The 14,783-nt window shown below is 39.7% G+C and overlaps 1 protein-coding gene across 1 annotated transcript; it reads right to left on the bottom strand.

Moving 5' to 3' along the window:
- Positions 1 to 1,268: 1,268 nt before the first annotated feature.
- Positions 1,269 to 12,991, bottom strand: tmem115 (transmembrane protein 115). The gene is made up of 3 exons (XM_078254535.1): positions 11,556 to 12,991; positions 9,643 to 10,007; positions 1,269 to 4,804 (listed from the first exon to the last, which is right to left on the bottom strand). The coding sequence occupies exons 1-3, from the start codon at positions 12,045 to 12,047 to the stop codon at positions 4,501 to 4,503; spliced, it is 1,161 nt and encodes a 386-aa protein (XP_078110661.1). The 5' UTR covers positions 12,048 to 12,991; the 3' UTR covers positions 1,269 to 4,500.
- Positions 12,992 to 14,783: the final 1,792 nt, after the last annotated feature.

Here is a 14,783-nt window from a genome sequence, read left to right as displayed (position 1 = left end):
GTAATCCCACCTGTAAATATATATATATATATATATATATATATATATATATATATATATATATATATATATATTTTAAATATACCCACTTAACAGTGTCTCTTTACAGTTACACATCAGTATGCTAATTTTACAAATATTCAGGATTTGGTAGAACACTCTTGCTTTTCTTTTATAGATAATTCAGTATGATTCATTGTTGTTGTGGGATGTTACAGGTCAAACCACTGAGCCACCCCACCACTATCTAGCCTGCCCTTATAGTAAAGACACATGTACATCCACAGCAGGGCAGCAAATATCACAACAATTACGCAACAGACTGAAACACTGGTTTTAATTTCATACAATCGTCTTTTATTTCATATAGAGATAAAGAAATATATCTGAAAACTAAAAAGGAAAAGTCGGTGCAACAGCCACAGTGCAGAGAGAGAGAGAGAGAGAGAGAGAGAGACTGAGACTGTCATTAGTATGTACAAGATCTGATGGTGCAAAAGTAGGGACAGATAAGAAAGAAAAAATAAATAAATAAAGGAAAACATTGCGGTGATGCAGCTCAGCCTCATCTGTAATCTGTCATTCATTTTATGGCAGGAAAACAGCATTCATAGAGTCCAGGAGACAGGTGTTACCCCAAAGTCACTATTTTACCAAACAATTAGATTGTAATGTGATTTGTTGCCTGCCTGGCTAAAAGATAAATCAAGCTACTAAAACCCATGACCACACCTTATAACTCATAATAAAACCATAGCCCTCCAATGACAGCTACTGTAGTAATCGATACCTGCAAACGAAGACTAGCAAATAAATCACTTTAAAGTATAATTGTCAAAGAATTGTTTTCCCCCTGGTTACGTTAAAATCCCAGTTATTCGAGTTTACATAAAGATTGGTAAGAAACTTGACATTAATCTGCACTTTGACAGAAAACCAACCAGGGAAAATCTGTTTGATTAAAACTGAGAAAGCACCTGCTGAGGTTTAAATAACAGTCTACCTGGCCTGCCTGTGGTAATGTAATGTAATGTATACTTTATTAATCCCACAAGGGGAAATTACAATGTGGTGTTGGTCTTTAATAATGACAAAACACTTATGAACCATGTATGTAGCCACACTGGAATCCTAGCAATTAAGTACCAGTTCATTGACTAAAAAGGCTTGGCCACTGACCAACCCAGTGACATCATGCATTTCCCTCGCCTGTAGTTTTCCTAGTTTGTTAACACCAACTGTAAATTACTCACACACACAGCACGCAATTGCATTCCTTTCTTCTCTTTGAGGATGATTACAGCAAGAACAAATGTAAATACAGAAAAAAACAAAGGGAACAGGGATGGAGAGTGGAGGTTTGGCTGTGTGGCCAGGCTCAATCTGAAACCTCAGAGTGCCAACTACAACATTCCTACGCATTCTCACTGAAATTACACAACTTCACAGTTATCTTCAGGCATCCATGTCAAATGGGTTTTGCTGCTTTACTGATTTTTATTGTGGCATCCGAGCTGAGTTGTGTCAGCAGCTAAGATAAAAAAATAAAATAAAATAAAAAGATATCATGCTATTTCCAGCGTAACTTGCTATTAAAATGGTGAGAATAACAGCATAAAACTGTGATTGCGCTGTTACCATCTGTAATTGTGTACGTACTGGCAGTTTGAGATTTCAGATATTTAACTGGTGCTCTATATTCTGCACTATGAAGCTGAATTTAGATTAAATACCACAAGTCATCCATATTTAATTAAAGAATGGCCCCACTCATACAAGGTAAACACTTGTCTTGCCAAAACAAGAGCACAGGGAAATGAGCAGAAGGAACAAGGAGAAACACATGACAGAACACACAGAATTTCATCATTCTAATATGGCTTATTACTTCCCATACAACACCTTCCATCAGCTGAAAAGCAACTCTTTCTCATCCTGTTTTCCCAGGAGCATCTGTTCCTAAACTGGTGACATTATCGCTTATTCTAAAGCTTTACACATCAACTCGCACTGCACCATTTGTCAAAAAGCAAATCTTGTGATGTTCTTCCTCAAAACTACACTATCAAAATGTGTCAGCCACCTCCAGACATTGAGACGGAGCCTGTTGTGGGCTGAAACTTTCCACAGGACCTCGCGGGGAAAAACATAAGCTGATCAGGAATGAGATTTACATAACTCTGTATTTTGTTTCTTTCCATTTGACCAATTTCACCATATAGGAATATAAATCTTACATAGCATTCCTGGGGTATTACATAAGGTTGTTGATAAAACTGTAAACATACTTTGCTGTGTGCTCAGATTTGGAACATATCCAATCCTAAAATCCCATAAAATAAATAATAAAAAAAACAAAAACACAGGCCACTACTCTTGGGCGGACACAGGAGGAGGAGATTTCTCCTACTGGTTAATCATAGAGGGCGATAGATGGCATAAATAACCCACGGTCTCTTTTGTTACATTTGATTTGTTTTCAATTTAAATGTATGCCAATTCAGTAAGTGACAAATACAATGATCAGGAAGGCCAGTACAAGATTACTCTTCAGAAAACAAATATCAGTTTACTACATATCAAAAACAAAACTACTTTATATTGGAATTAAACATGTAACAACACATTTCTGTACTTAGTTAATTCATACATTTTGAGTAGTTTCCAGATTGCAAATTCTGCATGGTTCACCTCAACTATTTGGAAATTCTCATTTAATATGATAACATGTTCAACCTCTTGATCACAAGTTTAAAAATAATTTATCAATTTGTCATCACTGTGATGCCAACATCTGAAATAATGTATTGGCTGCAACTGACTTTAATCAACAAGGACAGGAGGGAAATTGGGAATTCAAATTATTTGATCAAGAGTCATTACCATAATAGACTGCGACATCTACAGCGATGACTGTCTACAACATGTATCAATTACTGACTGCCTAGCATTTATGAAGTGTTTTTTTAATGAAACAATTTAGCTGCCCATCAACCTCCCAAGAAAATGATTCACCACTGGCTCTGCGTTTTTTTTTTGTTTTTTTTCAGAAATGAAAGATTTTACGAGTGCAAAGGATGTGACTGGGAAAACCCTGGCCAGGCTGCTTACTGATCAGCGCAGGTGTCCGCTGCCTGTGGAGTCATTTATCAGTCTGCGGTCGACAACTCAGAGCAGAGTTTGACACAGCACAGGTACAAACTCTGAATCAGCAACTCTAAAAATACCTGCACAGTCTGTGAATAACCATTCTCTACCCTTGTCTGCATTTGTAATGGCACCATATGACTAACACAACCATGACAGACAGTGTACACTCTGTATTACATGCACCCAGATTATTGTATAATTCTTGTATCATTTCAGATCATAGAAGGTGAAAGTGTAAAATGGTACAGGATGATGCTCCAGGAGTAGGCTTGATATTAAAAAAATACAATAAACTCATAATTCGTAAAACAAGAATCATAATCATCATCCACAGATCTGTGTGCGAGTGTAACGTCATGAACGTGTCTTGTTAGTGCACAGAAACAGAATTATTATTATTTTTTTTTTTTTTTGATTTTGTTTAGTCATGAACAGACCTAGAAGAAAAATAAAATACAGTGTTCTCAATTGAACGACATACGGGGGGTTAAAAAATGGGTACACAGTCCATTTCTCTGCTTGTTGTTCCAGAGAGACACCAGGCGGCAAATGAACCTGGCCCGGAAAAATTATTTTCACCTCTTCAAATCTTGGAAGTTTTGTATCAAAGTTTATCAGCAGGACAGACCTGCACCAGCTTCTTTCCTCTGGTCCAGCACTCTGCCGAGAACGTGCTTGTCATACGTCCTCCGTTACACACCTGGTTTCTGATCAAGAACCAGTTAACCATAATCCACTGTCACTTGCAGCCATTTTTTTCAGCGCTTATCAAACCGGTGCGCATAGAGTCGGCCTTTCATCAAGAATCAACAAGTCAGCATCTCTGTCACTGCAAGCTTTCCCAAGGCAGGCTAACAGAGAGCTATGGCTGCTCCCAAAAAGACTTAGAAAAAGAATATTGTACACCCATTTTGTTATTTATTTAGAAAGCAAGAGAAAGAGACACATGAAGCAGTGGGCCGAGGACTGCAAGTTCGGATTATGTCCAGAACCAGACAGAATTTCTGGTTTCTGGTCGTATGCAGGAAGGAAGAAGAATTAACTGTCCTGTTTGTCCATCTACACTGAGCATTTACAAACATGTCTGAACTGAAAGCACTTTACAGTTACCTCCCCTTTGGGCTTCATCATGACATTGACAGTGTGTTTGTGAGCGCATGGTCTGTGTGTATGAACTGGTCAAAGCTGTTGTGTGTGTGTGTGTGTGTGTTGGCGTGTGTGATATCGAGTGTATACCTACTCACTGTCACTGAACATATTTGTATACCAGTCAGGGACGCTGACTACACTAGTATACCTTCCAGTGACACCGAACAGCGCGTGCGTATCTGTACACGTGCGTTCTATATGTTACGATCTAGAAGGTGCATCCTCGAAGCTGATAATGCTGGACTCTGGGTGTTGCGCTCCGCCTGTGGATGGCCCTCCGCTGCTCTGCGACATTGAGGATGAGGAGGTGGAGGAGAGAGCGCCGCCGACCGGTCCCCCTGCTGGTCTCGGCGTGGAGGAGGGGTCACGCCCGCCTGGGAGGAGCGGCTGCGTGTCGGTCCTGACCTCGTCGTCGTCGTCGTCTTCTTCGTCGTCCATGCTGGGCCAGGCGGACTGGTCCTCCACACGCTTCAGACGCTCGTTCAGAGCCTTGAGGGCCAGTTGTCTGGAAGGAAGAGGAAAGGAGAGATGTTCTTCATTAATCCCATAAGGAAGTGCTGCTGCACAACAAGGGAGGCCTGTTTGTGATTGGTGCAGCGCTCCTGTGTAGATGTAATCTAATGCTTCCATGGCATCACTGTGCTTTAACAACAGTACGAAATACGTCCAGTAAAGTGAGCCATGTGGGAAAAAAGACAAGAGAACTTTGCTGTCAAGACAATTAAAGTGAGTAATCCCTCATCTGTTACACAAACATAACGTCCCTACACATGCAGAGCACAGTAGGGGTGTGAAAAGAAATCGTATCGTGATTTCTTTGTGACGATTCCTAGAATGGATTATTTGTTTTTTTTTAACCAATGATTCACCTAAATATTTTCTGTTTATACCGTACCGCCGACAGCGACTACATCATATCCATTTCCAGCAAAACAGCCCGAAAGCAGAAAACGCAGAAAATACATGTTATGTACTTCTTTACAAGTGAAATAAATGTCAGACTGACTGTCTGACATGTGACGTGCATTCTTCTTAGAAAACAATACAAATCTAAATCGGCACCCATGTATCGTGAAAGAATCAAATCGGGACAAAAGCATATCGTCCAGGCCCTAAGGCAAGCAAAAGTGCAGCGCCATTCGAGCTGTTTTGGGGGTTCAGTGCCTTAGTTAAGGGCATCTGGCCCAATAGATTGTACTACAATAGATGTAGTACCGGTTCAAAGATATCTGCAAATGTCCTGACATTGATGTTAATGTTCGGTCTCTTGTCTTTCAATTGACAAAAAAAGCTCTGATACCTGTGGCATCAGAGCTGTAGCATGCCAGCAATGACAATGTTTACATGGACTGTGAATGTGATTAGGGCTCAATCTGTTTGAGTGATCTGATATCGAATAATGAAATCAATCTTTTATAGATGCCTTTCACCATGGATGTGGGGAATTGACCCCCTTTTTAGTCTAATCTACTGGCCTACAAGCTACTGACCTTTTTGAAACCGAGGTGAGTAAGCCGTTTCCCAAAAAAAGAGATATTCTTATTCCCTGCCATGTTAAGTGTCCTACACAATTAGAATAAACTGATAACTGTATGAACTCACAATTAAGATATCCCACTAGTTAGTTGGTAGTAAAAATAATAATAATAATAAATCAGGGAAATAACTTTTTTTTGTGTTTTTTGCTGATACTGTCCTTTAATACTGACAATCATAATAATAATAGGCAATTTAACAAATGAATTATGTCATTTCTGGAATGAAATTCGTCATTTGTTGATTAAAGTACCAGTTACTTTTTAAATCATCACAATAAGGTTCATTTCTCATTCAGCAGACCTCTCAATACAAAAAGCTTACAGAAGGCCTTAGCTTCATTCACGTGGCAGCCATGTTTAATGTGCGTCATACTGGAGGAAGGAAACTCTAACAAGAAGATTGGATCGCAGACTGAAACAATGAAGTTCAAACAGTTTACCAGTTTCCGGATACAAATTTAATAACACTCGTTTGATATCACAACATTTTCCAAATGGGAAGTTGCGGAACATGTACAGGTGTGTGAGTGTACAGCAAACTTAGCCTGGATGGAAGTTGTAAAAGTAGAGGCCATCCTTTAATGTAAAATACTTTTTTTGTCTTTAGTCAACACTCGGTGGAAAAAAAGTCCCCCAGTCTGGGGTCAAACCGAGGATGTTGTGGTTATCTGATATGCGACTTCACCATAAGGCTACCGGGGCTCACAACGCCCCCCCGACTTATCAAAAAAAGTATAAAATACCCCTTGACAATTACAGGAACACAGGTCTGTATGCATGTGTGTTTGAAAGAAAGAGCAATGACATCTATCTGTAACTGAATCTGTATGACAGCTTGGAAGTGCATCTGCCAGACAATGGGAACAGGAGGAAAAACAAACCTCTGACAGCTTGAGAGTGTTAGTGAATGTGCGTAAGAGTGCGTGTGCTCTAAGGCTGCGTTCAGTTGAGATCTGGTGCTACGGCGAAAAAAGCCAATCCTCCCATTCATTTGGGCCACAGGGGGTGTCGAAAAAAACCCACAGCAGCTTGGGACGAAAAGTTTGGAGAAACAGCTTTTGGAGAAACACAACCCGACGTCACGCTGCGGTGGCCAATAACATAACTGCCGATCAGACCGGCACAACACAACAGACTGAAGTGTAACGTTATGTTTCACGTTTCGTCACTCAATTTGGCCTTGTGCACCAGTTTAAAAAGCACTGTTCTGATAGACCTCATATCCTGGTAGTTATTTAAGTAAATCCCTCGTAGGACCCAGCATACTAGCACCATGGGGAACACCATGGAAACACAAACACGCAAATGGAAAGACCCACACCGCCGCACAACCCTGCGTCTAATAGCTGCAACGCTGGCTTTTATGTGAATGCTGCCTTAGCATGAAGATGTACGTCATGAACAGTTTGAGGAGTATGACTGAAAAAGAGCACAGAGGCTCAGCTTTTCAAAAAAATGTATTAATCAAAAATGAAATGTGGAGGATCACGAGGGAACCTTAATCACACTAGACCCTAATTGACCAGTATCAGATATTTAATAACTAGGCACACGCTTAATGGGACACGCTTAAGGCCTAAATAAAAGGGTGTGTGATATCCTTTTCATTATCATTTAAAAATAAAACAAAAAATGAGTTGAAATGTATTGAAAGTGATATAATTAATTTGGAGAAGCAACACTATGTAAGTAATGACTCCAATATTTTATTGCTGATAGATAGTTGAAGTATAATTCTATTAATACTCATGCATGTGAATTGGCATTCATAAAATCCAAATTATCCTATGTAGAACAGGGTGAAATGGCAGGCAAACAATTAGCTAGGCAGATCAACAAAGAGTCGGAAGATGGATCCATTTTTCTTATTGTTTGAAAACGTTGGAAAGTTATCAGGCTACAAAGTTAACTTGGGATAAAACTGAGATAATGCCGATTTCCAATTTTGATTGTACTTTTCTTAAGAATCAATTCAATTGGAATTGGTCTAAACAGTTCATTAAATACTTGGGTTTGTTCATCCCTAGAAGAATGGAAGATACATTTAGTTTGAATTACCTTCCAGTAATTAATAAAGTATCAGAGGAGTTAAAAAGAATTGGCCAACTACCCATTTCACTTATGGGGAGAGTAAATATAGTTAAAATGTCTGTTTTGCCTACATTTTTATATTTATTTCAAAATCTCCCGATTACCCCACCACAACATTTTTTTTTAAAAGACTACAAAGTCTTATCTCTTCCTTTATTTGGAATAACAAATCCCCACGTGTCCGGGTGTCTGTTTTGCACTTACCATATGACTCTGGTGGCCTGAAGCTTCCCAATTTTTTTTTTTTTTTTTTTGTCATCTCAGCTCAAACAGATAAAATCATGGTTTTTAGATACAACATGTTCGTGGAAAAGAATAGAATCATTGCACATTGGTCCATATAACTTGGAATGTTTACCATATATGGATCTTAAAGAAGTGGTTAAAATCATTAGAAATCCTGTTATACTGAATAGCCTCCATATTTGGAAATGGTCTCATAAATTGTTAGGATATAAAAAATACTCTCTCCCCGTTTTCCCAAATTTGGAGAAATCCAGGTATTTCTTGTTGTGGGGATGATACTGTTAAACTTTGGTATGATTAAAAGGTATAAGAAAAATTTCACATTTGTTTGAAAGGGGGATTTTTTCTTTCATTTATTGAGCTTCAGCAGAAATATGGAGTTCCTTCTTCCCATTTGTTTAGATATTTTCAAATAAGGCATGTAGTCAACTTGGAGCATGGTTCTTTGCAAGAACCTGAACCATGAAAAATTGATTTTATAATGAACGATATGGAGAAAAATAAGGATAAACTTATCTCAAAGATTTATAGTGTTCTTACTACAAGCTCAAGGGTAAATACAGACTATTTAAGACAAAAGTGGGAACAAGACCTTCAGATTGAAATACAGCAAGAAGATTGGTCTTTTATTTGCAGGAAAGGACATAAATGCTCTTAGAATTTAAGGCATAAATTAGCATTATTTAAGATAATGCACAGGGTCTATTATACCCTAGAGAAATTAAATAAAATGAACAGTGAAATATCATTCCTTTGTTGGCGTTGTAAGAAATACAAAGGTACTTTTTTTTCATATGCTTTGGTCATGTGAACAACTTTCGTTATTTTGGAAATTTGTTACCAAGTTGATATCTCAGTGTTTAAATGCATCTGTTCCCCTTTCACCTTGTTTATGTCTTTTGGGAACCAATATGTCTGACAAGTGGAATATATATGAAAGTATGTACATAGATCTTGCTTTGATGGCAGCTAGGAAATGTATAAATTTAAAATGGAAGGCGTCCAAACCCCCAGCAATAGTCCACTGGTGGAATGAACTCTCAAGCTTTGTTTTGGACAGAATTTATTATAATAGTAAAGACAGAATATAGTAGTCTCATAGAGATTTTGATTTTATAAATTTTTACATTAATGTTAGGGATTATGATAAAAGTGTTATCTGAGTGCATTTCTTATGTTGTTTGATTTGTGTGTTTTGTAGTTTTGTGTTATTTAGTTTGTTTTAGTTTAATATGTTTGTTTATGATTATGGAATTTTTTGTCTGTGTCCTAGTGTGAAGGATCTGGAATATGAATAATGAGATGTATGTTTGAAATCTCTTTACACTGTTTATGTAAAATAAAATAAAGAATATGATTTAAAAAAAAAAAAAAATTAAAAAAAACTAGGCACACCAATATATCAGACCATCCTTTGCACAAGACCAGTTTTTAAGCATGCAGATGTAAATGTTTAACTCTGACTCACCTCCTCCTTTCTGCATCTTGTGGGTCCGTCCCTGGCAGGCTGATAGTGATGGAGGAGGGCGCCCCCACGTCATACCTCTTCACCATCTTCCTGCACACCTTCACCTTCACCAGGGCGGAGTGGACCAGCCCCGCCAGCAGCCCCACGGCCGGCTGCAGCGCCTCAGGAAAGAAACTAGCGAAGGCAAAGTGGTCCGACATGTCCCCACGGCCCCGGCTGTGCCTCTGGTAGAAGCGCAGGTAGACCCAGCCGGACAGGGCTCCATAGCTGTATGCAGCCAGGGGGGCCGAGCTGTCGAGCAGCCCTGCCAGGCGCAGTAAGGCCAGGAGGAGGAGGACCAAAGCCGGTGCTGCTTTGAGTCTCACCTGAGATGGGAAGGGGAGACAGATTTTAGTTCATGTAAATAAAAATAATCAGGCAAAGGGACAACTGCCATTTTGTCTACAGACCACCGTGGCTGCCAGTTCCCACAGTTCACCCAAGTCAGCTAGATTCAGGAATTGAAACAACAAACAATAGCTGGTTGCATGCCAGGGTGGCAGGCGGGAGTCATAGTCAAAATGTACCAGCATTTTGATGGAGTAAATTTCCTAACCTGCTCAGCTGAGATGAGGGAGATTAGAGTTTAGTAACCTAGTTTGATACAAACTCACAACAAGTACAAAAGGCAAAAAAAGTAGCCAAAGCAGAGTGGCCTGGTAGTTTAAGAGACACATTAGGAATGTGTGCTTCAGCCAAAAACTAAAACCCTTATCTGGACACTCAGTGTAAGCTGCCCTGCAGAAGAGCATCAGATTTAATCTTAAAATGTAAACAGATCACACATGCCTAAACAGCAGGACACAAACCAAGCAAACACTCAACAGCTTATAAACCACTGGCTTATATGGCTTCAATACAACAGCATGATCACTGTATTTGACAATAATTTGATGTGTGTGCTCATAAATCGATTAAAGCTATTACCATACCACACCGCACACACTGCACATACCACACTGCTGTTGGTAAGTGTGCAAATTTGCGCATTTCACTCTATTAAAGCTATAGTGCGTAGTTTCTGTCGCCCTCCCTGAGGAATTCTAAGTAATGACAACAAAACTGTCGGCGCGTCCACATGATACAAGCCTTCCGTGAACGTGCACAGCCCCCACCCCTCCTCCACGCAGTTGCTAGTAGCCAAGGAGGACACGGAGGTTTAAAAAACATGATGGACCTTTCAGAAGAGGTAATTATCTTCGCTCGAGTGTCGCCGGACGACACAATCTTCTGAACACAGCCATGCTGAGAAATACAGAGAGAGTTGTGTGGAGCTGATAGTCTTAATTAGCTTTATAGCAACTCATTTGGCAATGGCTTGAATGGAATGAACGTTCATATTCAATATTAAGTTACGCACTAAAGCTTTAACCTCATTTTTAAAAGCTACCCTTTTAACTCACAATGCTTCCTTTATTGCTGAAAGCATACAGTATATATTATTCAGTGCTTCTAAGACTGACACAGACACAAATGGCTTCCTAATTCATGAAGAGTTATGTGTAGTGTGTATAACCAAGGCAAAGAATCTGGTACTTTGCCTTTACATCATCTTGTCCTTTCTCTGTGTGTATCCATTGTGAAATTCTATGTTAAGTTAAACTAACACAAAGCACATTTTATGCTATTTGTGAATATGGCTGGGGGCGTCATTGATGTGTGATGGCCATAATCTGACACAGGCTTGTTTATGTACACATCTCAAGGACTAGTGGTTAGATTTCCAGTGCCGTTTACATTCTTGTTGGGATGCATTCTCAATTCAGCTTTGCTGTCCCGCACTCCTCATTGGTCTGGTAATATTTAGTAGCATACCTTTTGCCAATAAGCATCAATGCAGAACAGAAATTACTTTCAGTATTTGTTAGCCTCACCTGTGGCACCCTGAGCACTGTAGTATCCCCCATGGTCTGCTTCAGCGCCACCAGGACACCTCCCAGGAACCCAGCTGCTCCATAGGCACGAACAGCAAACAGGTAGTCCAGGTCGAAGGTGGCAACATAGGTGAGGAGGTAGGAGAGGCCTGCCAGGAGGCCTGCAGAGATATTAACCACTGCGAAAAAGATCAGGAGCTCCAGAGCGCCCCACAGAGGCTCCAGCAGGCGCCCACAGGCCATAACTATTCCCACATTGGCCACCACACCCCAGACATGCTGCTCTACCACCCCGTGGGTCACCAGTGTCCACACCCAGAAGTTGGGCGGAAAAAGATAACCTGGGGTCACCCCCAGTGCGTATGGAGTGTCCACAGCCCATGACAAAAGATAGAGGAGTACCACCACAGCACTTATACTTTTCACTACCACACTGGTGCTGGCAAGGGCAGCCAGAAAGTGCTGTCGTGCCACTGGCAGGTAACGATTCATTGTGATGTGTTTTGAAGAGGATCCTTCTTGAGCAAATCAGCTCAAGATAGCGAAACAGCAGATCAGTTGCTTCTGGTGCAGCAGATGTTGGATCCCGGTGTGCGACTTAATAATGCCAAGAATAACAGGTGACACCTCTAAAACCTGACAGCCTCAAAATCCACAATTCTCTGTGAGCCTTCATCCGGATTACTGTCTTTCAACTGGTTAAAGGTAGTTTTGTTAATCAACTCAGCAGTCTACTCCTTCTATTCAAATAAGGTAACAAACTTTGGGCAGCAGTAGATAAGCTTGAAGATGCGATAACCTTAGCTAGGAGACTTTTTAATCTAGCTGCCTAGCTGGCGACCTTTAATCGGCGTGGACACAACTACAACAAGGTTACAAATCACCACCAGCTAGCAGGCAGGTGGTAGCACCCAAATATGAAAATTCTAACTGAAACAAATATACCCAAGTGTCCAACTTCTTCAAAGGGTCTGGGCTGAGTTAGCTTGTAAACACAGGAGAGCTAATGTTAGCTAGCTGTCAAACTGAGTTACGCTGATTTATATCCGCCACGGAGGAGGAGGAGAGGTTACATTGATTTGGTTTGATTATAAGACAGGGCAGCCAGCATCAGTTAAACCTGGTCGATCAAACCAGCCTACGGCGCCCCTGTCCTGGTCCCTTGCGCTCTCTCGGCCGGGTGTCTACCGGGCTAGCCCGAGGATTCTCGTAGCTAGCAACAGGCCTTCAAAACAATGTTAGAGACGTTTCTCAACCAGCGTCAATTTGCGAATATTTCAGAGGTTCTTCACACTACCTTAGCTTCATTCGTTTATTGTATTGGTCTTCCGTCTTTTGAGAGCTGGTCACCGGAGAAAATTGTTTTATCTTGGCAGGCACTCCTCCCTGCCTGTACCACCGTTCAGCTACTGACCTGCGTTGTCTGCCATCGTCATCAACAATTGGTGAAAAAAAACGTCAAGTCACGTAACGTTTTAACACCAGAGCATTCTGGGAAATAGAGTTCTCAACAAATGACGCACCAGTCCTCCTCGGTACAACACAAAATAAGTAAAGCTGGGTTAAAATTAGTCGGTAGATGACTTTGTTACTGTTTACACCTTATAGATTAGCCTTGCTTGTGGTGGAAAGCAGCTAAATACATGTATTCAAGTAATTTATTTTAGGTCTTTATACCTACGGTTCAGAGGGAAATAAGCCTACATGTATGTATGTATGTATGTATGTATGTATTAAAAAGCTATAGTCACTAATTATTTTTGCAGATAATTATTTTGCATAATGATATTATTTTGCTAATTTGTTTAGCATTGGTTAGTTAACTGCTTCAACATTAAACTGTATAGCCTACTTACTGGTAAATGCATAACTAGCCAAGAAAAGGCCAGCCTAAATATAACATTCTAAAAGGCGCCATTCTGCATATGAGTGTTTTTACTTACTTCATACTTCAAATACGTTTTTCAGATAGTACTTTTACATAAAAAGATAATTCAGGACTTTTACTTGCAGTAGCCTACTTTTACACCACGACATAGGCCTACTTCTTCCACCACATAGCTCCTTCAACAATGTTCCTCTAGTTGGTGGTTTATGAAAATGTTTTATCTATACTAGTAATACCTCTCTCCTGTGGAAATACTGTATTATTTCTATGGATTAGATCACACATTTCCTTTAGTTACGTTTTGATGTTCTCATTAAGATATGTAGTATAGGAATATTATTGTTCACTTTGAAAACAATGTAATGAAAAGACACAAATATAACACAGATGCATTCATTTTATTAAGAACAATCAGAACTCACATCACATTTACAAAGAAGACAAACCACATACAAATAGGTTGTAATAGGGAAACATGCAACAAGGACACATTAAACAGCAACCTTCACTCAGATGTTACCACCAGCCAACCACTGATTTATCTCAGGGCTGATAACTTTAAGTACTCTGGCTTATAACTTTGATTTAGAAGCACAATTTCGTTTTAAAATCCTAGTCTAGTTCTATGGTGATAGTGGGTGGAAATTAATTTATAGTCATTGTGGATAGTAAATTGGAACGTAATGGTTATGGATCAAATGAGATCTAATGAAACGCAGGTGTACATACAAAACCAAAACAGGCAGTCAGGTTCTGCAATTTAATTACCATGCAAATGAGCCAGTGAGCTATAGGAATTCAGTCATTTATTTCTGCAAAACCATTCCCCTCTGTGTGCAGGACATTAATCAAATTAAACAAGACACTTAGTCAGATGTTTCACACCTCTCACTGGAAATGGAGGTTGATTTATCCATTACATTTATCTGTTTTATCCTCTTTTGGTGGGTGGAATAAACTATATATGACACCACCAACAAGCCAACAACTCAAGTAACCTGCCAAGTAAAGGCTGGTGAATTGTGGGATTTACACAATGGTCAGGTGACACATTTGTTGGTTTTAATGCCCTAATTCAATTTTAAGGATTTCAATTCTACGAATCCAAATTTTAAATAAATAATCATCTATATATGTATATATATATACATACAAGGTCTCACACACGCACACAAACTCCACTATGTGAGTGGCCATTTATTAAAGTAGGACGTGGAAAGCTGGTCAGTACAAACCAAACCCAGATTCCACCCTCGATGTTACATTTCATTGATCTTACCACTACACTACGGGAACAGGATAATCAAATATACTGCCAAAAGCAATGGCACTGAACGTAC

This window comes from Sander vitreus, chromosome 7, assembly GCF_031162955.1.
Source record: "Sander vitreus isolate 19-12246 chromosome 7, sanVit1, whole genome shotgun sequence".
In the NCBI taxonomy this organism is placed as follows: Eukaryota; Metazoa; Chordata; class Actinopteri; order Perciformes; family Percidae; genus Sander; species Sander vitreus.
This window is presented reverse-complemented; position numbering and strand designations above follow the sequence as displayed.